The following is a 27,496-nucleotide window of genomic DNA, read 5'->3' as shown; positions in this document are numbered from 1 at the left end:
TTCCTCCTGACAGAGCTGGTGGAACTGAGTCAGGTTTGTAGGCCTCCTTGCTCGCACACACTTTTTCAGTTCTGCCCACAGATATTCTATAGGATTGAGGTCAGGGCTTTGTGATGGCCACTCCAATACCTTGACTTTGTTGTCCTTAAGCCATTTTACCACAACTTTGGAAGTATGCTTGGGGTCAATGTCCATTTGGAAGACCCATTTGCGACCAAGCTTTAACTTCCTGATTGATGTCTTAAGATGTTGCTTCAATATATCCACATCATTTTCCTCCCTCATGATGCCATCTATTTTGTGAAGTGCACCAGTCCCTCCTGCAGCAAAGCACCCCCACAACATGATGCTGCCACCCCTGTGCTTCACGGTTGGGATGGTGTTCTTCGGTTTGCAAGCCTCCCCTTTTTTCCTCCAAACATAACAATGGTCATTATGGCCAAACAGTTCTATTTTTGTTTCATCAGACCAGAGGACATTTCTCCAAAAAGTACGATCTTTGTCCCCATGTGCAGTTGCAAACCGTAGTCTGGCTTTTTTATGGCTGTTTTGGAGCAGTGGTTTCTTCCTTGCTGATTGGATATAGGACTCGTTTTACTGTGGATATAGATACTTTTGTACCTGTTTCCTCCAGCATCTTCACAAGGTCCTTTGCTGTTGTTCTGGGATTGGATTTGCACTTTTCGCACCAAAGTACGTTCATCTCTAGGAGACAGAACGTGTCTCCTTCCTGAGCAGTATGACGGCTGTGTGGTCCCATGGTGTTTAAACTTTGGTACTATTGTTTGTACAGATTAACATGGTACCTTCATGCGTTTAGAAATTGCTCCCAAGGATGAACCAGACTTGGGGAGGTCTACAATTTTCTTTCTGAGGTCTTAGCTGATTTCTTTTGATTTTCCCATGATGTCAAGCAAAGAGGCACTGAGTTTGAAGATAGGCCCTGAAATACTTCCATAGGTACACCTCCAATTGACTCAAATGATGTCAATTAGCCTTTTCAGAAGCTTCTGAAGCCATGACATCATTTTCTGGAATTTTCCAAGGTGTTTAAAAGGCACAGTCAACTTAGTGTATGTAAACTTCTCACCCACTGGAATTGTGATACAGTGAATTATAAGTGAAATAATCTGTCTGTAAACAATTGTTGGAAAAATTACTTGTGTCATGCACAAAGTAGATGTCCTAACCGACTTGCCAAAACTATAGTTTGTTAATAAGACATTTGTGGAGTGGTTGAAAAACAAGTTTTAATGACTCAACCTAAGTGTATGTAAACTTCCGACTTCAACTGTATGCAAGTGTATGTAGACACATGAACATAGGTTCATGCATGCATATGCATATGCAAATACACACACACACACACACACACACACACACACACACACACACACACACACACACACACACACACACACACACACACACACACACACACACACACACACACACACACACACACACACACACACACACACACAAACAAGAACACAACCCAAGGCTATAACAGTGATGTAGGCTACTCATGTCAATGCCAGCTGAGTCTCAAAGAAAGAAGTCCCACTCTGGTGCCCAACCCCCTCCCCCACTCCCTCCCCTCCTCCTCCCCTCCCTCCTCCTCCCCTCCCTCCCCTCCCCTCCTCCCCTCCCCTCCTCCCTCCCCTCCACAGACTGCATTCACTCAGTCAGCCAGACAGATGCTTTTCACCACTGAGTCCACTCATCACAGTGGAGCTGCCTAAATATAGTCCTCCCCCTCTTCCTCCTCCTCTTCACCCTACCTAGGCCCTCTGTACTAGACCACACTCCAACATCCATCTCACTGTCAGCCTTGGCCTAGGGATTGGCTAGCACTTACACACTCTGTCCCTCACAGGCCTGTCCATTACTGAAGGAATTTAACATGGCATTTAAAGGGCACATCTGGGATTCTAGAAGGTATCATCAGAGGAGATGAAAATGACACGTCTACCCCGTCGCACAAGGCTGGCTGGGCTCCATCAAAATCACACTTTCCGTTATTCCTCAGACATTTGATATGTCTCTCACTGTTATAGAAAATTCAATAGCTTTGAATGCATCAAAATAAAGTTTGACAGTCGCTAGAATGTGCAGAAATGTGTCTCTAAAATGCATATTTACCCGTGTAAATGGACATGTTAAGCGTAGTCCACGAATGAAGCGTATGCAAAGCATAGTTTCTTAATGTTACCTTAAGAGCAGATGAGGTAATGGACAAGGTCATGCAAATGTCAGGTCCTGAATATTTATGAGCACCAAGGCTTTGACAAATGTGACTCACATTATATGGTGCTTTAAAAGCCTTGTCTGCTCTGTATCTACACAGTGCATACTCTGTGGACTTTAAAAGCCTTGACTGCTCTGTATCTACACAGTGCATACTCTGTGGACTTTAAAAGCCTTGACTGCTCTGTATCTACACAGTGCATACTCTGTGGACTTTAAAAGCCTTGACTGCTCTGTATCTACACAGTGCATACTCTGTGGACTTTAAAAGCCTTGACTGCTCTGTATCTACACAGTACATACTCTGTGGACTTTAAAAGCCTTGACTGCTCTGTATCTACACAGTGCATACTCTGTGGACTTTAAAAGCCTTGACTGCTCTGTATCTACACAGTGCATACTCTGTGGACTTTAAAAGCCTTGACTGCTCTGTATCTACACAGTGCATACTCTGTGGACTTGGAGCTGACGCTGAACTAAAGGGTTACTGGTGGGTGGACTGATTGACGGACGGACTGACTGACTGACGGACGGACTGACTGACTGCTCTTCTCCCTGGGTAGTTAGAGTGACAGAGTGAAGGCTAGGCCAGCTGGTCACGTGACATAGGACAGGAGGATGGGGCCAAGAGAGTACGCTGTAGAGAGGATGGTGTGCAGGGCTGTCTCAAAGGGGTGAGAGAATAGGCCCCCATCCCCTCCTCCCTTCTCCAGACCATCTCTGGAGACCTTCTCCCGTTCTTCACGTCCCTCATCAACTCATCCCTGACCACTGGTTGCGTCCCCTACGACTTCAAAATGACCACCGAGTCGCTCCCCTCCTCAAGAAACCAACACTCGACTCATCTGACGTCAACAATTATAGACCTGTATCCCTTCGCTCATTTCTTTCCAGAACACTTGAGCGTGCTGTCTCTGATCAACTTCCTCGTTATCTCTCTCGGAACGATCTTCTTGACCCTGACCAGTCAGGCTTCAAGACGGGTCGCTCAACCCGAGACTGCTCTTCTCTGTGTCACTGAGGCTCTCCGCACTGCCAAAGCTGACTCTCCTCTGTTCTCATCCTCCTAGATCTATCTGCTGCCTTCGACACCGTGAATCATCAGATCCTCCTCTCCACCCTCTCAGGGCTGGGCGTCTCAGGCTCTGCATACTCTTGGATTGCATCCTTCCTGGCAGGCTGTTCCTACCAGGTGACGTGGAGAGGTCTGCACCAGGGCTCAGTTCTCTCTATACACCAAGTTACTCGGCTCCGTCATATCCTCACATGGTCTCTCCTATCATTGCTATGTGGATGACACTCAACTACTTTTCTCCTTCCCCCCTTCTGACACCAAGGTGGCGGCATGTATCTCTGCATGACTGGCAGATATCTCAACTTGGATGTTGGCCCACCTCCTCAAGCTCAACCTTGACAAGGCGGAGCTGCTCTGCCTCCCGGGGAAGGTCTGCCCGCTCAAAAACCTCTCCATCACGGTTGACAACTCCACAGTGTCGCCCTCCCAGAGTGCGAAGAACCTTGGCGTGACCCTGGACTACACCCTGACGTTCTCTGCAAACATCAAAGCAGTGACTCGCTCCTGCAGGTTCATGCTCTACAACATCCGTAGAGTACGACCCTACCTCACACAGGACGCGGCACAGGTCCTAATCCAGGCACTTGTCCTCTCTTGTCTGGACTACTGCAACTCGCTGTTGGCTGGGCTCCCAGCTTGTGCCATCAACCCCCTGCAACTTATCCAGAACGCTGCAGCCCGTATGATTTTCAATCTTCCGAAGTTCTCTCATGTCACCCCACTCCTCCGCACACTCTACTAGCTTCCAGTCGAAGCTCGCATCCACTACAATACCTTAGTACTTGCCTATGGAGCAGCAAGAGAAACTGCCCCTCCCTACTTTCAGGCTATGCTCAAACCCTACAACCCAACCTGAGTACTTTGTTCTGCCACATCAGGTCTCTTGACCCATCACCGCTACGGGAGGGCAGCTGCCGCTCAGCCCAGTCAAAACTCGTCTCTGTCCTGGCATCCCAATGGTGGAACCAGCTTCCCCCTGAAGCTAGGACAGCAGAGTCCCTGCCCATCTTCCGAAAACATCTGAAACCCTACCTCTTCCAACACTCTTAAATAATCCTCTTCCTCACCTCGACACCTCACCTTGGTGGCAGACTCGTCACTAACAATAAACCTCTCTCTTCTCTCTCTCTATTTCTCTCTCTATCTCTCCATCTCTCTCTCTCTCTCTCTCTCTCCCTCTCTCAGTGTGAATGACAGTATCCTGTTTGTGAATGATGTGGATGTGAGGGAGGTGACCCACAGTCTGGCAGTGGAGGCTCTGAAGGAGGCGGGGGCTATCGTCCGCCTCTACGTGCTCCGCAGGAAACCAGCCGCAGAAAAAGTCACCGAGATCAAACTCATCAAAGGGCCCAAAGGTACAGCTCTGTTTGTGTTTGTTTGTGTGGTTAGTGCTTACATATTTATGTACCTGTCAGTTATTATTTACATCTTTCTTTCTACCTCCTCCATCTCTCTCGCTCTCTCTCTCTCCATCTCACTCTCTCTGTTTCTCTCCACCTCTCTCTCTGTCTCTCTCGCTGTCTCTCTTTCTCTCTCTCTCTTTCTCTCTCTGCTCCACCCTGTCCCTCTCATAGGTCTAGGTTTCAGCATCGCTGGAGGGGTGGGTAACCAGCACATACCAGGAGACAACAGCATCTATGTCACTAAGATCATCGAGGGCGGGGCTGCTCACAAGGACCAGCGGCTGCAGATAGGGGATAAGATACTGGCGGTCAGTCGTCACACACACACACTGGCTAGTAGAGGCCCACTTAGACAAGCCAGCATATCTTGTCCACTTCAGCAGCGTAGGTGCATTAAGAATCTCGATAAATAACAGTTGTAATTTTCACAGCCTGAGATGACTTTCATTAATATGGTAATAGATGTGTGGGATAGGAGAGTTATTTAACATCACCAGCACTGCTTCTGCTGCTGCCTGCACTGTGTAGCTCTACTGCCATCTCCTGGGCCATAGATAAACTGCAGATGAGTGGTGGATTAGACTCAATATGGGCTCCATGCAGAAACTACAAAATGGTGCCTGATCCACTGCTTTATTTCCCAATGAACTATGATACCATGCCTGTGATTTAAAAATAGCTTCAGAACATCCTCAGAGAGAAGGATCACGTTGACATTCCATTGACTGAGAAGCTGTGTAATATGCCTGTCAGCACTGCAGGGGCTATTTTACTACGTCCGTGATGTACAGGTCAGCAGGATGTGTAGCAGTAGGTCTGATCCCATGCTGTCTGTGGGTTCAGGTGAACAGTGTGTGTCTGGAGGACGTGATGCATGAGGATGCAGTGGGAGCCCTGAAGAACACAGCCGAGGTGGTTTACCTCAGGGTGGCCAAGCCTAACAACCTCTACCTGAACTCCTACAACCCGCCAGACCTTACCAGCAGTAAGTGTGCATGTGTGTGTGTGTGCGTGTGTGTGTCTCTATGTGTGTGTGTGTGTGTGTGTGTGTGTGTGTGTGTGTGTGTGTGTGTGTGTGTGTGTGTGTGTGTGTGTGTGTGTGTGTGTGTGTGTGGTCCTCTAATGGTCCATGTCTTCTTTCTTCAGCTTACTCCGCTCACATGGACACAGATCTTGGCCACCCCACCTACCTTGGATCAGATTACCCACAAGCCCTCACTCCCACCTCGCCCAGTCGCTTCTCTCCAGTGTTGCACAGCATGATGGGGGATGAAGACCTACCCAGGTGAGCAAAGCTTTCTGGGCTGACTCATATGCCAAATCAACCTATGGCTTTTCCCAAAGGCCTCTCATAGTAAAATGATGGGCTTGGTGTGAAAATGAAAAGCTCCCGGTGGAGATAGGATTTGGTTAGCATAGGTCTGACCCAGAGCTAACCAACGATTATTTTCTTTTTCTCTCTGCCTCCCTCCTTCTTGTGCCCCAAAATGTGGTGTCCCCATTTCACTACTCATTTACATCTCTCCCTCCCCATGTTACCTCTCCCTCTTGTTAGTCTCCTTCTTCCCCTCCATTTCTCCTCGTCTCTCCCTGACCCTCCGTCCCTCCCCTTCTCCCCTGCTCTCTCTGTCAGGGAGCCTAGGAGAGTGCTGATCCACCGGGGTTCTACGGGCCTGGGTTTTAACATCGTGGGAGGAGAGGATGGAGAGGGGATCTTTATCTCCTTCATCCTGGCAGGGGGGCCTGCCGACCTCAGCGGAGAGCTGCGCAAGGGCGACCAGATCCTCAGCGTAAGGACACACATGCTCACACACACAAGTGGATTCATATTCTGTACACACACACACACACACACATACTCACATGTGTATAGTCACGCAACCACACAGGCACACACTTACGTATATACACAAACTCTCGATCGCTCTCTTTCTTAGGCACACACACACAGCTTCATACGCACACACTTCTCTGAGTGTTTAGGGTGTGTGTGTGCGTGTGCCAGGTGAATGGAGTGGACCTGCGTATCGCCACCCATGAGCAGGCTGCGGCAGCCCTGAAGAACGCTGGCCAGACTGTCACCATCATCGCCCAGTACAGACCAGAGGGTGAGGCCAGCACTACAGTAACCTACCATTGCACACAACACTGCGTCACCGTACGCCAATGGACCATACATGTGCTAATGTATGTGTGTGTGTGTGTTCAGAGTACAGCCGTTTCGAAGCGAAGATCCACGACCTGAGGGAACAGCTGATGAACAGCAGCATGGGTTCTGGTCAGACGACACTGAGGAGCAACCCCAAGAGAGGCTTCTACATCAGGTACTTATTATACTGCACTTTATACTACCCCAAGAGAGGCTTCTAAATCAGGTACTTATTATACTACACTTTATACTACCCCAAGAGAGGCTTCTACATCAGGTACTTATTATACTGCACATTATACTATATACAACCCCAAGAGAGGCTTCAACATCAGGTACTCATTAATACTGCACTATATACAACCCCAAGAGAGGCTTCTACATCAGGTACTTAATAGTACTGCACTATATACAACCCCAAGAGAGGCTTCTACATCAGGTACTTATTATACTGCACTATATACAACCCCAAGAGAGGCTTCAACATCAGGTACTTATTATACTGCACTATATACAACCCCAAGAGAGGCTTCTACATCAGGTACTTATTATACTGCACTATATACAACCCCAAGAGAGGCTTCTACATCAGGTACTTATTATACTGCACTATATACAACCCCAAGAGAGGCTTCTACATCAGGTACTTATTATACTGCACTATATACAACCCCAAGAGAGGTTTCTACATCAGGTACTTATTATACTGCACTATATACAACCCCAAGAGAGGCTTCTACATCAGGTACTTATTAATACTGCACTATATACAACCCCAAGAGAGGCTTCTACATCAGGTACTTAATAGTACTGCACTATATACAACCCCAAGAGAGGCTTCTACATCAGGTACTTATTATACTGCACTTTATACTACCCCAAGAGAGGCTTCTACATCAGGTACTTATTATACTACACTTTATACTACCCCAAGAGAGGCTTCTACATCAGGTACTTATTATACTGCACATTATACTATATACAACCCCAAGAGAGGCTTCAACATCAGGTACTCATTAATACTGCACTATATACAACCCCAAGAGAGGCTTCTACATCAGGTACTTAATAGTACTGCACTATATACAACCCCAAGAGAGGCTTCTACATCAGGTACTTATTATACTGCACTATATACAACCCCAAGAGAGGCTTCAACATCAGGTACTTATTATACTGCACTATATACAACCCCAAGAGAGGCTTCTACATCAGGTACTTATTATACTGCACTATATACAACCCCAAGAGAGGCTTCTACATCAGGTACTTATTATACTGCACTATATACAACCCCAAGAGAGGCTTCTACATCAGGTACTTATTATACTGCACTATATACAACCCCAAGAGAGGTTTCTACATCAGGTACTTATTATACTGCACTATATACAACCCCAAGAGAGGCTTCTACATCAGGTACTTATTAATACTGCACTATATACAACCCCAAGAGAGGCTTCTACATCAGGTACTTAATAGTACTGCACTATATACAACCCCAAGAGAGGCTTCTACATCAGGTACTTAATAGTACTGCACTATATACAACCCCAAGAGAGGCTTCTACATCAGGTACTTAATAGTACTGCACTATATACAACCCCAACAGAGGCTTCTACATCAGGTACTTAATAGTACTGCACTATATACAACCCCAAGAGAGGCTTCTACATCAGGTACTTATTATACTGCACTATATACAACCCCAAGAGAGGCTTCTACATCAGGTACTTATTATACTGCACTATATACAACCCCAAGAGAGGCTTCAACATCAGGTACTTATTATACTGCACTATATACAACCCCAAGAGAGGCTTCTACATCAGGTACTTAATAGTACTGCACTATATACAACCCCAAGAGAGGCTTCAACATCAGGTAATCATTAATACTGCACTATATACAACCCCAAGAGAGGCTTCAACATCAGGTAATCATTAATACTGCACTATATACAACCCCAAGAGAGGCTTCAACATCAGGTAATCATTAATACTGCACTATATACAACCCCCAAGAGAGGCTTCTACATCAGATACTCTTTAATACTGCACTATATACTATATACAACACCAAGAGAGGCTTCTACATCAGGTACTTATTAATACTGCACTATATACAACCCCAAGAGAGGCTTCAACATCAGGTACTCATTAATACTGCACTATATACTATATACAACCCCACAAGGACACAACACTGCTACTACCAGGCTAGTACAGCACTGTGAACACCTCAGAGCACAACAACCCACTTAGACTTCAAAGAAATGCTGGACATCCAGAGCCATACTATATACAACCCCAAAGAGGCTTCTACATCAGGTAATCATTAATACTGCACAATATACTATATACAACCCCAAAGAGGCTTCTACATCAGGTAATCATTAATACTGCACAATATACTATATACAACCCCAAAGAGGCTTCTACATCAGGTAATCATTAATACTGCACAATATACTATATACAACCCCAAGAGAGGCTTCTACATCAGGTACTCTTTAATACTGCACTATATACTATATACAACACCAAGAGAGGCTTCTACATCAGGTACTTATTAATACTGCACTATATACAACCCCAAGAGAGGCTTCAACATCAGGTACTCATTAATACTGCACTATATACTATATACAACCCCACAAGGACACAACACTGCTACTACCAGGCTAGTACAGCACTGTGAACACCTCAGAGCACAACAACCCACTTAGACTTCAAAGAAATGCTGTATCTTCCTTTCCTCTCCCATCGTCTCCTCTCCTCCGTCTGTCCCAGGGCCCTGTTTGACTATGATAAGACAGCAGACTGTGGTTTCCTGAGCCAGGCGGTGGGCTTCAGGTTTGGTGACGTGCTCCATGTCCTGGACTGTGGTGATGAGGAGTGGTGGCAGGCCAGACGGGTCAGCCCGCAGACAGACGTCGAGGAGGTCGGCTTTATTCCCAGCAAACGCAGGTCAGACACCTCACATCACTGTCTGTATCTGTGTGTGTGTGTGTGTGTGTGTGTGTGTGTGTGTGTGTGTGTGTGTGTGTGTGTGTGTGTGTGTGTGTGTGTGTGTGTGTGTGTGTGTGTGTGTGTGTGTGTGTGTGTGTGTGTGTGTGTGTGTGTGTGTGTGCTATTTGTTTTCTCCGTTTGCATGTGGAATTGCGTAGACAGCATGATTGATGCTGTATTCTATGGTTATGTAGTGGATCTTTCACTTTCAGCCTTTCACGCTCCTTTCTTCCCCTCTCCCGCTCTCTTTATCGCGCTCTCTTTCTCTCCCTCTGCCCTTAATGCCTCATTTCATTCCTAACCCCTTCAGGGTAGAAAGGAAAGAGTGGTCTCGCATGGGCACCAAAGAGAGGGTAAGCACATAAGTTAGTGAGCGTCTATGAATGATCTTACACCAACGTCTTCGTCTGTCTCTCCCTCTCTCTCTAAACATCTGTTTTCTCTGTGTTGTGTAGGATCGCAGTCGGGACAGCCTCGGATCTCAAGGTAAGCAGCTGTAGCGGAGGAGATTTGCTCTGCCCTCAGTAGTGGTCGAATTGATGATTATTTTATTTAACTAGAATGACACAGTGTTCAGATGAACAGTAGCTACTGACTGACTTTACTGTCAGACTGACTGGCTGGTGTTGTTGTGTTCTGGTTTCAGGGAGGGACGATTCTCAACACAGCTATGAAACAGTGACACAAGTAGAGGGTGAGAATAGACTTTCAAGTACTATTTTATTCACGTTATACTTCAATTTACTCCTTATTTATTCCGTCTTACCTGTCTCTCTCTCTCTCTCTATCCATAAAGTGCATTATGCCAGGCCCATCATAATATTGGGTCCCATAAAGGACAGGGTAAATGATGACCTGCTGTCAGAGTTCCCTGACAAGTTTGGATCTTGTGTCCCTCGTAAGTATTGACCCATCGTAGATGAACCATTTCCCTGCTCGCCCCATTGGTTTACGTCGATCTATTGACCGGGTGATTGGTTAACAGCCTGACTGACCGCTTGTCCCCTCCCCCCACAGACACCACGCGGCCCAAGCGGGAGTACGAGGTGGACGGGCGGGACTACCACTTTGTGTCGTCACGGGAACAGATGGAGAAGGACATCCAGAGCCACCGCTTCATCGAGGCGGGCCAGTACAACAGCCACCTGTACGGCACCAGCGTCCAGAGCGTGCGAGAGGTGGCGGAGCAGGTGCAGCATAGATAACACCCCCCCCCCCCCCCCCCTAGAGATACAGTATATTATCATGATGTTATTAATGTGATTCTATATTATTTATAATGGGTTTACATGAGAGGGGTGATACATTAGGCCGCGCTACATTATTTAACATGGTCCCAACAGCTGCTGTACTGTATTGATTGGCTTAAGAAGTGTAAAAGGATCTGGCTGATTGAATCCCCTCCACCCTCCCCTCTGTTCTCTCCCTCCCCTCCACCCTCCCTACCTCCCTCTGTTCTCTCCCTCCCCTCCACCCTCCCCTCTGTTCTCTCCCTCCCCTCCACCCTCCCTACCTCCCTCTGTTCTCTCCCTCCCCTCCCCTCCACCCTCCCTACCTCCCTCTGTTCCCTCCCTGCGTCTCTCCCTCCCCTCCACTCTCCCTACCTCCCTCTGTTCTCTCCCTCCCCTCCACCCTCCCTACCTCCCTCTGTTCTCTCCCTCCCCTCCCCTCCACCCTCCCTACCTCCCTCTGTTCTCTCCCTCCCCTCCACCCTCCCTACCGCCCTCTGTTCTCTGCCTGCGTCTCTCCCTCCCCTCCACCCTCCCTACCTCCCTCTGTTCTCTCCCTCCCCTCCACCCTCCCTACCTCTCTCTGTTCTCTCCCTGTGTCTCCTCCCTCCCCTCCACCCTCCCTACCTCCCTCTGTTCTCTCCCTGTGTCTCCTCCCTCCCCTCCACCCTCCCTACCTCCCTCTGTTCTCTCCCTCCCCTCCACCCTCCCTACCTCCCTCTGTTCTCTCCCTCCGTCTCTCCCTCCCCTCCACCCTCCCTACCTCCCTCTGCTCTCTCCCTCTCCTCTACCCTCCCTACCTCTCTCTGTTCTCTCCCTCCGTCTCTCCCTCCCCTCCACCCTCCCTACCTCCCTCTGTTCTCTCCCTGCGTCTCTCCCTCCCCTCCACCCTCCCTACCTCCCTCTGTTCTCTCCCTGCGTCTCTCCCTCCTCCTTCCGTGTCTCCCTCCCCTCCACCCTCCCTACCTCCCTCTGTTCTCTCCCTGCGTCTCTCCCTCCTCCCTCCATCTCTTCCTCCCCTCCACCCTCCCTACCGCCCTCTGTTCTCTCCCTGCGTCTCTCCCTCCTCCCTCCGTCTCTCCCTCCCCTCCACCCTCCCTACCTCCCTCTGTTCTCTCCCTGCGTCTCTCCCTCCCCTCCACCCTCCCTACCTCCCTCTGTTCTCTCCCTGCGTCTCTCCCTCCTCCTTCCGTGTCTCCCTCCCCTCCACCCTCCCTACCTCCCTCTGTTCTCTCCCTGCGTCTCTCCCTCCTCCCTCCATCTCTTCCTCCCCTCCACCCTCCCTACTGCCCTCTGTTCTCTCCCTGCGTCTCTCCCTCCTCCTTCCGTCTCTCCCTCCCCTCCACCCTCCCTACCTCCCTCTGTTCTCTCCCTGCGTCTCTCCCTCCTCCTTCCGTGTCTCCCTCCCCTCCACCCTCCCTACTGCCCTCTGTTCTCTCCCTGCGTCTCTCCCTCCTCCTTCCGTGTCTCCCTCCCCTCCACCCTCCCTACTGCCCTCTGTTCTCTGCCTGCGTCTCTCCCTCCCCTCCACCCTCCCTACCGCCCTCTGTTCTCTCCCTGCGTCTCTCCCTCCTCCTTCCGTGTCTCCCTCCCCTCCACCCTCCCTACCTCCCTCTGTTCTCTCCCTGCGTCTCTCCCTCCTCCCTCCATCTCTTCCTCCCCTCCACCCTCCCTACTGCCCTCTGTTCTCTCCCTGCGTCTCTCCCTCCTCCTTCCGTGTCTCCCTCCCCTCCACCCTCCCTACTGCCCTCTGTTCTCTGCCTGCGTCTCTCCCTCCCCTCCACCCTCCCTACCGCCCTCTGTTCTCTCCCTGCCTTTCTCCCTCCTCCTTCCGTGTCTCCCTCCCCTCCACCCTCCCTACCGCCCTCTGTTCTCTCCCTGCGTCTCTCCCTCCTCCTTCCGTGTCTCCCTCCCCTCCACCCTCCCTACCTCCCTCTGTTCTCTCCCTGCGTCTCTCCCTCCTCCTTCCGTGTCTCCCTCCCCTCCACCCTCCCTACCTCCCTCTGTTCTCTCCCTGCGTCTCTCCCTCCTCCCTCCATCTCTTCCTCCCCTCCACCCTCCCTACTGCCCTCTGTTCTCTCCCTGCGTCTCTCCCTCCTCCTTCCATGTCTCCCTCCCCTCCACCCTCCCTACTGCCCTCTGTTCTCTGCCTGCGTCTCTCCCTCCCCTCCACCCTCCCTACCGCCCTCTGTTCTCTCCCTGCGTCTCTCCCTCCTCCCTCCGTCTCTCCCTCCCCTCCACCCTCCCTACTGGCCTCTGTTCTCTCCCTGCGTCTCTCCCTCCTCCTTCCGTGTCTCCCTCCCCTCCACCCTCCCTACCTCCCTCTGTTCTCTCCCTGCGTCTCTCCCTCCTCCCTCCATCTCTTCCTCCCCTCCACCCTCCCTACTGCCCTCTGTTCTCTCCCTGTGTCTCTCCCTCCTCTTTCCGTGTCTCCCTCCCCTCCACCCTCCCTACCTCCCTCTGTTCTCTCCCTGCGTCTCTCCCTCCTCCCTCCCTCCGTCTCTCCCTCCCCTCCACCCTCCCTACCTCCCTCTGTTCTCTCCCTGCGTCTCTCCCTCCTCTTTCCGTGTCTCCCTCCCCTCCACCCTCCCTACCTCCCTCTGTTCTCTCCCTGCGTCTCTCCCTCCTCCCTCCGTCTCTCCCTCCCCTCCACCCTCCCTACCTCCCTCTGTTCTCTCCCTGCGTCTCTCCCTCCTCCCTCCATCTCTTCCTCCCCTCCACCCTCCCTACTGCCCTCTGTTCTCTCCCTGCGTCTCTCCCTCCTCCTTCCGTGTCTCCCTCCCCTCCACCCTCCCTACCTCCCTCTGTTCTCTCCCTGCGTCTCTCCCTCCTCCCTCCATCTCTTCCTCCCCTCCACCCTCCCTACTGCCCTCTGTTCTCTCCCTGCGTCTCTCCCTCCTCCTTCCGTGTCTCCCTCCCCTCCACCCTCCCTACTGCCCTCTGTTCTCTCCCTGCGTTTCTCCCTCCTCCTTCCGTGTCTCCCTCCCCTCCACCCTCCCTACCTCCCTCTGTTCTCTCCCTGCGTCTCTCCCTCCTCCTTCCGTGTCTCCCTCCCCTCCACCCTCCCTACTGCCCTCTGTTCTCTCCCTGCGTCTCTCCCTCCTCCTTCCGTGTCTCCCTCCCCTCCACCCTCCCTACTGCCCTCTGTTCTCTGCCTGCGTCTCTCCCTCCCCTCCACCCTCCCTACCGCCCTCTGTTCTCTCCCTGCGTCTCTCCCTCCTCCCTCCGTCTCTCCCTCCCCTCCACCCTCCCTACTGGCCTCTGTTCTCTCCCTGCGTCTCTCCCTCCTCCTTCCGTGTCTCCCTCCCCTCCACCCTCCCTACCTCCCTCTGTTCTCTCCCTGCGTCTCTCCCTCCTCCCTCCATCTCTTCCTCCCCTCCACCCTCCCTACTGCCCTCTGTTCTCTCCCTGTGTCTCTCCCTCCTCTTTCCGTGTCTCCCTCCCCTCCACCCTCCCTACCTCCCTCTGTTCTCTCCCTGCGTCTCTCCCTCCTCCCTCCCTCCGTCTCTCCCTCCCCTCCACCCTCCCTACCTCCCTCTGTTCTCTCCCTGCGTCTCTCCCTCCTCTTTCCGTGTCTCCCTCCCCTCCACCCTCCCTACCTCCCTCTGTTCTCTCCCTGCGTCTCTCTCTCCTCCCTCCCTCCGTCTCTCCCTCCCCTCCCCTCCACCCTCCCTACCTCCCTCTGTTCTCTCCCTGCGTCTCTCCCTCCTCCCTCCATCTCTTCCTCCCCTCCACCCTCCCTACTGCCCTCTGTTCTCTCCCTGCGTCTCTCCCTCCTCCTTCCGTGTCTCCCTCCCCTCCACCCTCCCTACCTCCCTCTGTTCTCTCCCTGCGTCTCTCCCTCCTCCCTCCATCTCTTCCTCCCCTCCACCCTCCCTACTGCCCTCTGTTCTCTCCCTGCGTCTCTCCCTCCTCCTTCTGTGTCTCCCTCCCCTCCACCCTCCCTACTGCCCTCTGTTCTCTCCCTGCGTTTCTCCCTCCTCCTTCCGTGTCTCCCTCCCCTCCACCCTCCCTACCTCCCTCTGTTCTCTCCCTGCGTCTCTCCCTCCTCCTTCCGTGTCTCCCTCCCCTCCACCCTCCCTACTGCCCTCTGTTCTCTCCCTGCGTCTCTCCCTCCTCCTTCCGTGTCTCCCTCCCCTCCACCCTCCCTACCTCCCTCTGTTCTCTCCCTGCGTCTCTCCCTCCTCCTTCCGTGTCTCCCTCCCCTCCCCTCCACCCTCCCTACTGCCCTCTGTTCTCTCCCTGCGTCTCTCCCTCCTCCTTCCGTGTCTCCCTCCCCTCCACCCTCCCTACCTCCCTCTGTTCTCTCCCTGCGTCTCTCCCTCCTCCCTCCATCTCTTCCTCCCCTCCACCCACCCTCGCTACCGCCCTCCGTTCTGTCCCTCCCCTCATCATTCCATTTCCCTGCTGTGCTGTGTGAGTAGCAGGGGAAACACTGTATACTGGACGTGTCGGCCAATGCTGTCCGCAGACTACAGGCCGCTCAGCTACACCCCATCGCCATCTTCGTCCGGCCCAAGTCACTGGAGAATGTCCTGTACGTACACAATTACACACACACACACAAAGTATACACACCCTCGCACACACACAAGCTATGCACACACTCACACACTAGCTGTCTGACTTGTGTTGACTGACGATTGCGTGTGTTGTTTGTTGTGCAGAGAGATCAACACTCGTCTGACAGAAGAGCAGGCCAGGAAGGGCATGGACCGCGCTCTCAAACTGGAACAGGACTTCATAGAGTGCTTCTCAGGTAACGCTGGAACACTTTGGGCTGTAATTACAATAATTAACCTTTCACTGCAGTGGGCGACATCAGGGTCACACAGAGGGTTTCTTTGGTAGTCTTAAATAAATCTACACACATGGTTATGGGCTTATAAAGAAGACACCTGTACCATGTCAGATATAGAGTTGAAGTTTTGAAATGTAACAGAACTGTTTGACATTGTTATGCTGATGAATGAGGACCCAAAAGCGACGTAATAGAAACAGAGTCTTTATTCCAGTATTAAACAAACAATGATTCTCCTGGATATTATCAAAGGTAAATCCAAAACAGGAAACTGAAATCCTCTCGTCAGTAGAGAGGAACGACTGGAGACGCGACCACAGACTGCAGGTCGCTTCAGGAAGGCACAGGCCGTAGCTGACATAGACACCTGCTCACACGCAGCATCTGAAGAAGGCAAAAACACGACAGGGCGGAACAAGGACACAGAACAGCAAACATCAAACAAGAATCCGACAAGGACAGAAGCGGAAAACAGAGGGAGAAATAGGGACTCTAATCAGAGGGCAAAATAGGGGACAGGTGTGAAAGAGTAAATGAGGTCGTTAGGAGAATGAGAAACAGCTGGGAGCAGGAACGGAACGATAGAGAGAGAGAGCGAGAGAGGGAGCGAGGGAGGGGGAGAGAGAGGGATAGAAAGAGGGAAAGAACCTAATAAGACCAGCAGAGGGAAGCACAGGGACAAGACATGATGATCAATGACAAAACATGACAGTACCCCCCCACTCACCGAGCGCCTCCTGGCGCACTCGAGGAGGAACCCTGGCGGCAACGAAGGAAATCATCAATCAACGAACGGTCCAGCACGTCCCGAGATGGAACCCAACTCCTCTCCTCAGGACCGTAACCCTCCCAAACCACTAAGTACTGGTGACCACGTCCCCGAGAACGCATGTCCAAGATCTTCCGTACCTTGAAAATAGGTGCGCCCTCGACAAGGACGGGGGGGGGGGGGGGGAAGACGAATGGGGGCGCGAAGAAAAGGCTTGACACAGGAGACATGGAAGACAGGGTGGACGCGACGAAGATGTCGCGGAAGAAGCAGTCGCACAGCGACAGGATTGACGACCTGAGAGACACGGAACGGACCAATGAACCGCGGAGTCAACTTGCGAGAAGCTGTCGTAAGGGGAAGGTTACGAGTGGAAAGCCACACTCTCTGACCGCGACAATACCTAGGACTCTTAATCCTACGTTTATTGGCGGCTCTCACAGTCTTCCCCGCAGACGAAGGCAGACCGGTAATAAAGTCTAAGGCGATGTGAGACCATGGTCGAGAAGGAATGGGAAGCGGTCTGAGACGACCGGCAGGAGGAGAGTTACCTGACTTAGTCTGCGCGCAGTCCGAACAAGCAGCCACGAAACGGCGCGTGTCACGCTCCTGAGTAGGCCACCAAAACCGCTGGCGAATAGAAGCAAGCGTACCCCGAACGCCGGGGTGGCCAGCTAACTTGGCAGAGTGAGCCCACTGAAGAACAGCCAGACGAGTAGAGACAGGAACGAACAGAAGGTTACTAGGACAAGCGCGCGGCGACGCGGTGTGAGTGAGTGCTTGCTTTACCTGTCTCTCAATTCCCCAGACAGTCAACCCGACAACACGCCCTTCAGGGAGAATCCCCTCGGGGTCGGTAGAAGCCACAGAAGAACTAAAGAGACGGGATAAGGCATCAGGCTTGGTGTTCTTATTTCCCGGGCGATAGGAAATCACGAACTCGAAACGAGCGAAAAACAACGCCCAACGAGCTTGACGTGCATTAAGTCGTTTGGCAGAACGGATGTACTCAAGGTTCTTATGGTCAGTCCAAACGACAAAAGGGACGGTCGCCCCCTCCAACCACTGTCGCCATTCGCCTATGGCTAAGCGGATGGCGAGCAGTTCGCGGTTACCCACATCATAGTTGCGTTCCGATGGCGACAGGCGATGAGAAAAGTAAGCGCAAGGATGAACCTTATCGTCAGAATGGAAGCGCTGGGACAGAATGGCTCCCACACCCACCTCTGAAGCGTCAACCTCGACAATGAATTGTTTAGTGACGTCAGGAGTAACAAGGATAGGAGCGGATGTAAAACGCTTCTTGAGGAGATCAAAAGCTCCCTGGGCGGAACCGGACCACTTAAAGCAAGTCTTGACAGAAGTCAGAGCTGTGAGAGGGGCAGCCACTTGACCGAAATTACGAATGAAACGCCGATAGAAATTAGCGAAACCGAGAAAGCGCTGCAACTCGACACGTGACTTAGGGACGGGCCAATCGCTGACAGCCTGGACCTTAGCGGGATCCATCTGAATGCCTTCAGCGGAAATAACAGAACCGAGAAATGTGACAGAGGAGACATGAAAGGCGCACTTCTCAGCCTTCACGTAGAGACAATTCTCTAAAAGGCGCTGGAGTACACGTCGAACGTGCTGAACATGAATCTCGAGAGACGGTGAAAAAATCAGGATATCGTCAAGGTAAACGAAAACAAAGATGTTCAGCATGTCTCTCAGTACATCATTAACTAATGCCTGAAAGACAGCTGGAGCATTAGCGAGACCGAACGGCAGAACCCGGTATTCAAAATGCCCTAACGGAGTGTTAAACGCCGTTTTCCACTCGTCCCCCTCTCTGATGCGCACGAGATGGTAAGCGTTGCGAAGGTCCAACTTAGTAAAGAACCTGGCTCCCTGCAGAATCTCGAAGGCTGACGACATAAGGGGAAGCGGATAACGATTCTTAACCGTTATGTCATTCAGCCCTCGATAATCCACGCAGGGGCGCAGAGTACCGTCCTTCTTCTTAACAAAGAAAAACCCCGCTCCGGCGGGAGAGGAAGAAGGCACCACGGTACCGGCGTCGAGAGAAACAGACAGATAATCCTCGAGAGCCTTACGTTCGGGAGCCGACAGAGAGTATAGTCTACCCCGAGGGGGAGTGGTCCCCGGAAGGAGATCAATACAACAATCATACGACCGGTGAGGAGGAAGAGAGTTGGCTCTGGACCGACTGAAGACCGTGCGCAGATCATGATATTCCTCCGGCACTCCTGTCAAATCACCAGGTTCCTCCTGAGTAGAGGGGACAGAAGAAACAGGAGGAATAGCAGACATTAAACACTTCACATGACAAGAAACGTTCCAGGATAGGATAGAATTACTAGACCAATTAATAGAAGGATTATGACATACTAGCCAGGGATGACCCAAAACAACAGGTGTAAAAGGTGAACGAAAAATCAAAAAGGAAATGGTCTCACTGTGGTTACCAGATACTGTGAGGGTTAAAGGTAGTGTCTCACATCTGATACTGGGGAGAAGACTACCATCTAAGGCGAACATGGGCGTGGGCTTCCCTAACTGTCTGAGAGGAATGTCATGTTTCCGAGCCCATGCTTCGTCCATAAAACAACCCTCAGCCCCAGAGTCTATCAAGGCACTGCAGGAAGCAGCCGAACCGGTCCAGCGTAGATGGACCGACAAGGTAGTACAGGATCTTGATGGAGAGACTTGAGTAGTAGCGCTCACCAGTAGCCCTCCGCTTACTGATGAGCTCTGGCTTTTACTGGACATGACATGACAAAATGTCCAGCAGAACCGCAATAGAGGCAAAGGCGGTTGGTGATTCTCCGTTCCCTCTCCTTAGTCGAGATGCGAATACCTCCCAGCTGCATGGGCTCAGTCTCAGAGCCGGTGGGAGGAGATGGTTGAGATGCGGAGAGGGGAAACACCGTTAACGCGAGCTCTCTTTCACGAGCTCGGTGACGAAGATCTACCCGTCGTTCTATGCGGATGGCGAGTGCAATCAAAGAGTCCACGCTGGAAGGAACCTCCCGGGAGAGAATCTCATCCTTAACCTCAGCGTGGAGTCCCTCCAGAAAACGAGCGAGCAACGCCGGCTCGTTCCAGTCACTGGATGCAGCAAGAGTGCGAAACTCTATAGAGTAATCCGTTATGGATCGATCACCTTGACATAGGGAAGCCAGGGCCCTGGAAGCCTCCTTCCCAAAAACTGAACGATCAAAAACCCGTATCATCTCCTCTTTAAAGTTCTGATAAACGTTAGAACACTCAGCCCTTGCCTCCCAGATAGCTGTGCCCCACTCCCGAGCCCGACCAGTAAGGAGTGATATGACGTAAGCGATCCGAGTTCTCTCTCTTGAGTATGTGTTGGGCTGGAGAGAGAACACAATATCACACTGGGTGAGAAAGGAGCGACACTCAGTGGGCTGCCCAGAGTAACATGGTGGGTTATTAACCCTAGGTTCCGGAGACTCGGAAGACCAGGAAGTAGCTGGTGGCACGAGATGAAGACTCTGAAACTGTCCTGACAGGTCGGAGACCTGAGCGGCCAGGGTCTCAACGGCATGACGAGCAGCAGACAATTCCTGCTCGTGTCTGCCGAGCATTGCTCCCTGGAACTTGACGGCAGTGTTGAGAGAATCCGTAGTCGCTGGGTCCATCCTGGTCGGATTCTTCTGTTATGCTGATGAATGAGGACCCAAAAGCGACGTAATAGAAACAGAGTCTTTATTCCAGTATTAAACAAACAATGATTCTCCTGGATATTATCAAAGGTAAATCCAAAACAGGAAACTGAAATCCTCTCGTCAGTAGAGAGGAACGACTGGAGACGCGACCACAGACTGCAGGTCGCTTCAGGAAGGCACAGGCCGTAGCTGACATAGACACCTGCTCACACGCAGCATCTGAAGAAGGCAAAAACACGACAGGGCGGAACAAGGACACAGAACAGCAAACATCAAACAAGAATCCGACAAGGACAGAAGCGGAAAACAGAGGGAGAAATAGGGACTCTAATCAGAGGGCAAAATAGGGGACAGGTGTGAAAGAGTAAATGAGGTCGTTAGGAGAATGAGAAACAGCTGGGAGCAGGAACGGAACGATAGAGAGAGAGAGCGAGAGAGGGAGAGAGGGAGGGGGAGAGAGAGGGATAGAAAGAGGGAAAGAACCTAATAAGACCAGCAGAGGGAAGCACAGGGACAAGACATGATGATCAATGACAAAACATGACAGACATAGAAACAACACATGTACATATTTCTTCTTAAAATATATAATAATTGTTATTAATTATAAAATGATGAAAAATATTAATAGTATTCCTCCCACGAGGCCAAAGAGGGCGTTTTGGGTCATTGACTGCAGGAAAGGGTCTACACACAGGAATGTGTAGACCTAATTCTCCTCTGACTTGATCTTGATGTTGCCTCATAGTTCCTTCCACACACGGACAGACACATATCTGACTCTCTCTCTCTCTCTCTCTCTCTCTCTCTCTCTCTCTCTCTCTCTCTCTCTCTCTCTCTCTCTCTCTCTCTCTCTCTCTCTCTCTCTCTCTCTCTCGCTCTCGCTCTCTCTCTCTCTCTCTCTCGCTCTCTCTCTCTCTCCCTCTCTCTCTCTCTCTCTCTCTCTCCCTCTCTCCCTCTCTCTCTCTCTCTTCATCTCTACCCCTCTATGTCTCCCTCTCCCTTTGCTTCACCTTACCTCTTCCCCCTCTCCAGCTCTGGTGGAAGGTGACAGCTTCGAGGAGGTTTACCACAAGGTGAAGACGGTGATCGAGGAGCAGTCGGGGCCTTACATCTGGATCCCCACCCGGGAGAGGCTGTGAGGCTGCACCATAACCCACCTCCACCCCCCAACCACCCTCAGCCAGTCTGCCCTCCAGCCCAACCAGCGCTCAGAGAGACAGAGAGAGAGACACAGAGAGACACTAAGGCAGACACACACAAACACACACAGGGGGACACGTGAAGATAGAGACACATACTCACACAGAGAGAGAGACACAGAGTAATAGTAAAAGAGAGACACAGGTATAGAAACCCAGAGAAACAGGTAAGGACAGTATTTAATCAGTATTCATATATAATCCATGTGTGGTGAGTACTGAGCGAGACTGGAGAGAGGTGACCAAGTTGGGCGTGGCAAGGCAGGGCGGTGGGCGTCCCCAGGATAAGCACAGGGTAACGGCTCTGCCATCTCCCCCTCTCCGTCTCCCTCAGTCTCATTGGCTGCCTATGACATCCCCACTGACAAACAGGCGGGCAAAACCATCAGCAGCCCCTGCGATCCCTCTTTTTTTATATCCCTTAGCCTCCTCTCCTCCTCCTGTCAACTCTCTCTCTCCATTCAGGACATGAAACGGAGAGAGAGAGAGAGAGAGAGAGAGAGAAGGAGTGCATAGACTATGGAGGGACACACAGATCATATTGAGTCCCTCTGACCCAGAGGAGGCTCTATTCTAGTGAAAAGGCTTTGCTCCGTGTATGAACAACTAGGAACATCATCCCACTAACCAAGACTGGCATTCGCTCAATCACCCATGAATAGCATTTGCGAGGGCATTTTTCAAAAGCAGCTCAAATATAAACTCAAATTCTGAATTTGTGCATGCGTCCTCAAAGACAACAGATATGGGAGTTGAGGAAAATGATGGATAATAAGAAGAAAGGATGTAGAAGAAGAAGAGGAGAAATGATTGGGCGGTGCACACCACCCTTTTTCCCCCTCCATTTTGATGGGCGGGGAGTTTCTAGCATGTCTCAACAGAGAGGAGCAGAGCGGTACAGATGGAGAAAGAGGAGGGGCTAACTCACTGTGTGCATAGACAATGGAAGACCTCGTGTATAACCTCTGGGTCTCTTCTGTACGGCACACACAGTCAGCCGTACAGAAGGGCCATTCTAAATCCACCCGGCTCTTCTCCAAAAGCACTGGGCGGTCTGCTCTGTTTGTAACGGCCAGGCAGATTCCATGCTGAATGTTCTCTTAAGGCACAACAGCAGAGTCCTTAGCTTCAGCGCTTTAGTGTTAAGAGCACCACAGCCAATTCTCTGATCACTCTTCCAAATAGACCCTCAACAACCCACACACAGTGTTCTCACTGGCCTGTGTGTGTGTGTGTGTGAGAGAGTGTGTGTGTGTGGACTGTGTGAGGATTAAATCTCTCTTCCTCTCTACCACTCTTTCTCTGCCTCTTTCTTTCTCTCTCTCTCTCTTTCCTCACAAATTAAGGCTACGTATATATAACACGTTTAACAGACAAAATGGCCTATACAAATATATATTTTTAATGATGATTTATAACAGGAGTTAGAGCCTGTAAAATGTAATATCTCTTCAACAATATTCCATTGCTTTGTTTGGGTAAACTTTCTCTTGTGTTCGGGGATTTGTTTTGGTCCTTGACCATCGATTTGCCCTTCCACAACACACAGTCCTGACACACAAACACACAAAGAAACACATAATAACTGAGATATAACTGAGATATAACTGAGCTATAACTGAGATATAAATGAGCTATAACTGAGAGATATCTGAGGTATAACTGAGATATAACTGAGATATATCTGAGATATAACTGAGCTATAACTGAGATATAACTGAGTTATATCTGAGATATAACTGAGCTATAACTGAGATATAAATGAGCTATAACTGAGAGATATCTGAGGTATAACTGAGATATAACTGAGATATATCTGAGATATAACTGAGCTATAACTGAGATATAACTGAGTTATATCTGAGATATAACTGAGCTATAACTGAGATATAAATGAGAGATATCTGAGGTATAACTGAGATATAACTGAGTTATATCTGAGATATAACTGAGCTATAACTGAGATATAAATGAGCTATAACTGAGAGATATCTGAGGTATAACTGAGATATAACTGAGATATATCTGAGATATAACTGAGCTATAACTGAGATATAACTGAGTTATATCTGAGATATAACTGAGCTATAACTGAGATATAAATGAGAGATATCTGAGGTATAACTGAGATATAACTGAGATATAACTGAGATATATCTGAGATATAACTGAGCTATAACTGAGATATAACTGAGCTATAACTGAGATATAACTGAGTTATAACTGAGATATAACTGAGCTGTAACAGATATAACTGAGATATAACTGAGCTATAACAGATATAACTGAGATATAACTGAGTTATAACTGAGATATAACTGAGATATATCTGAGATATAATTGAGATATAACTGAGATATAACTGAGCTATAACTGAGTTATAACTGAGCTATAACAGATATAACTGAGCTATAACTGATATAACTGAGATATAACTGAGATATAACTGAGATATAACTGAGATATAACTGAGCTATAACAGATATAACTGAGATATAACTGAGCTATAACTGATATAACTGAGATATAACTGAGATATAACTGAGATATAACTGAGCTATAACAGATATAACTGAGCTATAACTGAGCTATAACAGATATAACTGAGATATAACTGAGTTATAACTGAGATATAACTGAGCTATAACAGATATAACTGAGATATAACTGAGCTATAACAGATATAACTGAGCTATAACTGAGATATAACTGAGCTATAACAGATATAACTGAGCTATAACTGAGATATAACTGAGATATAACAGATATAACTGAGATATAACTGAGCTATAACTGATATAACTGAGATATAACTGAGATATAACTGAGTTATAACTGAGCTATAACAGATATAACTGAGCTATAACTGAGATATAACTGAGATATAACTGAGCTATAACAGATATAACTGAGATATAACTGAGCTATAACTGATATAACTGAGATATAACTGAGCTATAACTGATATAACTGAGATATAACTGAGATATAACTGAGCTATAACAGATATAACTGAGATATAACTGAGCTATAACTGATATAACTGAGATATAACTGAGCTATAACAGATATAACTGAGATATAACTGAGCTATAACTGATATAACTGAGATATAACTGAGATATAACTGAGATATAACTGAGCTATAACAGATATAACTGAGATATAACTGAGCTATAACTGATATAACTGAGATATAACAGATATAACTGAGTTATAACTGAGCTATAACAGATATAACTGAGTTATAACTGAGCTATAACAGATATAACTGAGCTATAACAGATATAACTGAGTTATAACTGAGCTATAACAGATATAACTGAGTTATAACTGAGCTATAACAGATATAACTCAGCTATAACAGATATAACTGAGATATAACTGATATAACTGAGCCTCAGTGAAGCATGTGTATTATCTTCTCCAGTTACACATCTCACTTCCTGTGGCTAGAGTGTTTTGAGTTGAGGTACAGTAGCTATATAATACACTAGTCCAACTTATGGATGGGGAAAGGTGGTGTGTGTATGCGTGTGCATGTGTATGTGGGTGGTTGTGCATGTGAATGGGTGGGTATGCAAATGTGTGTGCTTGCGTGTGTGAGTTCCAGGCTCATGAGATTTGGTGCAATAGTGTAATGATGATATGCAATGAGACTGGGTTTGGGTGTCTTCAAAGATATATAATAATACGTTATAGGTATAATATATAAGTATAATAATATGTTTGCACTGACAGCATTAATACAGGTTTTAATAGGGGGAGTGAGAATAAGACAAAATAAAATATGGATTCCAGGGGTTTACAGACACTCGTTTGTATTTTGAACCATTTGTTTACAACTTTTGATTTGACGTTTAAAGAGTGAAGTTACTGGTGGAAGTGACCGTTCATATTTATTGTTCTTTTATTTCGTCTCACTTGCTTTTCCCAGTGAGAGATGGAAAGTGGTAATGTTTTGGATTGATTATTTATTATTAAGTGCTCTCACTGTTTCAGTTTTATTCACTTAGAAGTCTGTATATTCTAATTTGTATCATTTTTTTTTTCACTTAAAGAAATCTCAGTTTTTGGGGACTGGCCAGAACTGTTGTAAATACAGAGGGGTGTGGGGTATGGGACGCTGTTGCAATGCATACTGCTAATTGGACATTAGAGAAACCACCAGTCTCAGCACTGGTACCTGAGCCCACAGCCCTGCTACCGCCTCTAATACACAGGAACACATCACTTTGAGTGGGTCTCTCACACACACACACACACACACACACACACACACACACACACACACACACGCACACACACACACACAAGGCTAAGATATCAGCACTTCTTATTCTCTCTCTCTCACACACACACACACACACACACACAAACATACACAAGCACACACATTCTACATGAATGGAATAATAGTATGTTATTCATTTCTTTATTTGAAAAATCAAATGTATTTCTTATTCTCTGTCTCAGACATCCATATCATAGTGTGATACTCCTAAACAAAATATATATACATTTTTACTGAATAGACTGATGATAAAATTACATCGAAGTCAACTGATGCAGAACATATGTTTAAAATGATTTATCTTGCAAAAGATATTTAACAATGACAATATCAAGCAAACTAATATGTTTCATTTAAGTGAATCGCTTGTTGTAAATTAGCTATAAAGACAAGACAATTAATTAAAATAAGCTTTCTGGAAGAAAAACATTGTGTCATGGCACCATTTTGTTTTTGCAGAGACTGTTTCATGTTGTGTTTTGGGAACAAGCCAGGAACTAACCATGCAGGTAAGGTTGGTCCTCAGCCTGGGAAGAGGAAAATGACCAGAACATTTTGTCCTTTAGGGGGCACTCATATTCCATTTTTGTAGAGTAATCCGCAGTCTCCAGTTTCACCTACTGCAATCTTTTATTTTGGCTCTCCTTCCTTTTGTTGTGGTTTGTTTTTGTGTGTTTCTTGTTTTCCCAAATGTATTGTTTTTTGTTTTTCTCTTTCATTTTTTTCTCTCTCTCCATGTTCTCCACCCCCCCCCCCCTTCTCTCTCTCTCACTCCCTCCTAACTCTGCTGACACCTAGGGGACCACCCTTTTCCCTTTAGGAAATCACACAACAAAGATGCTTCCTCTGTGAGCCTGACATTTAGAGGTGTGTGTGTGTGTGTGTTCAGTGAAGACAGAACGCATGGCACTGCATTGTGTGAGAGGATGAGGTGAGCACCCCAACCCCCCCCCCCCCCCCCCCCCCCCCCGCTTACAATGTCAAGCATTTTGAGCATTGGAAAATCACTATATAACCAGTCCCACTTACAATGTCAAGCATTTTGAGCATTGGAAAATCACTATATAACCAGTCCCACTTACAATGTCAAGCACTTTGAGCATTGGACAATCGCTATATAACCAGTCCATTAGGTGTGTGTGTGTGTCGCTTGTGTAGCTGCGGGTGTGCACTTGGTGTGACTAATAGGGCATGAGAAGAGAGAATCACGCCATATTGGCTCCCCCAGTGTGATTAGGATCAGTCTGAGAGGCCAGTTACCATAGGCATATCTAACCCACTACAGATCTGCCAATTTGATATGCAGGGGACACTTCACAAAACCAGTAATAAGAACCTGTTCCTGCAGTCTGTTAGTTTCACTCTTGGTGGTGAATTCTAGCTATTCAGCTTCCTCCTTTGTATGTGTGTGCTGCCTGGCCGGATCCTTCATCTGCGCTCTGTGCTGATGTTCCACCTTACACTCATGGTGTGTACAGTCTTTGTGTCATCCACACATTTCTCACCGTGGCTCAGCACTTCAGGTCACAAGTATTCCATTACCGTTTCATTCATGAGCACATTATCTCGTCAGAACTGGGTCAGCTGTAGGGTTAGCTGTTAGCCCAATGAGATTTGAAAT

General features: G+C 48.7%; 1 protein-coding gene across 9 annotated transcripts in view; it reads left to right on the top strand.

Moving 5' to 3' along the window:
- The window catches only part of LOC139537045 (disks large homolog 4-like), a 109,510-nt gene extending 83,208 nt beyond the window's left edge, over positions 1 to 26,302 (top strand). For 6 of the 9 annotated variants that reach the window (XM_071337878.1, XM_071337876.1, XM_071337875.1 and 3 more), the window contains 16 exons: positions 4,511 to 4,680; positions 4,900 to 5,036; positions 5,572 to 5,713; positions 5,875 to 6,013; positions 6,284 to 6,518; positions 6,734 to 6,836; positions 6,938 to 7,052; positions 9,670 to 9,846; positions 10,199 to 10,241; positions 10,344 to 10,374; positions 10,535 to 10,582; positions 10,685 to 10,786; positions 10,906 to 11,078; positions 15,542 to 15,654; positions 15,785 to 15,876; positions 21,415 to 26,302. In XM_071337878.1, the coding sequence (XP_071193979.1) occupies positions 4,511 to 4,680; positions 4,900 to 5,036; positions 5,572 to 5,713; positions 5,875 to 6,013; positions 6,284 to 6,518; positions 6,734 to 6,836; positions 6,938 to 7,052; positions 9,670 to 9,846; positions 10,199 to 10,241; positions 10,344 to 10,374; positions 10,535 to 10,582; positions 10,685 to 10,786; positions 10,906 to 11,078; positions 15,542 to 15,654; positions 15,785 to 15,876; positions 21,415 to 21,521 (1,927 nt within the window). In that variant the 3' untranslated portion in view covers positions 21,522 to 26,302. The remainder of the gene's footprint in view (positions 1 to 4,510; positions 4,681 to 4,899; positions 5,037 to 5,571; positions 5,714 to 5,874; positions 6,014 to 6,283; positions 6,519 to 6,733; positions 6,837 to 6,937; positions 7,053 to 9,669; positions 9,847 to 10,198; positions 10,242 to 10,343; positions 10,375 to 10,534; positions 10,583 to 10,684; positions 10,787 to 10,905; positions 11,079 to 15,541; positions 15,655 to 15,784; positions 15,877 to 21,414) is intronic. The other 3 variants (XM_071337879.1, XM_071337877.1, XM_071337882.1) reach the window with 1 other exon arrangement.
- The last annotated feature ends 1,194 nt before the right edge of the window (positions 26,303 to 27,496 follow it).

Source organism: Salvelinus alpinus, chromosome 13 (genome assembly GCF_045679555.1).
Source record: "Salvelinus alpinus chromosome 13, SLU_Salpinus.1, whole genome shotgun sequence".
Taxonomy (NCBI): Eukaryota; Metazoa; Chordata; class Actinopteri; order Salmoniformes; family Salmonidae; genus Salvelinus; species Salvelinus alpinus.
This window is presented reverse-complemented; position numbering and strand designations above follow the sequence as displayed.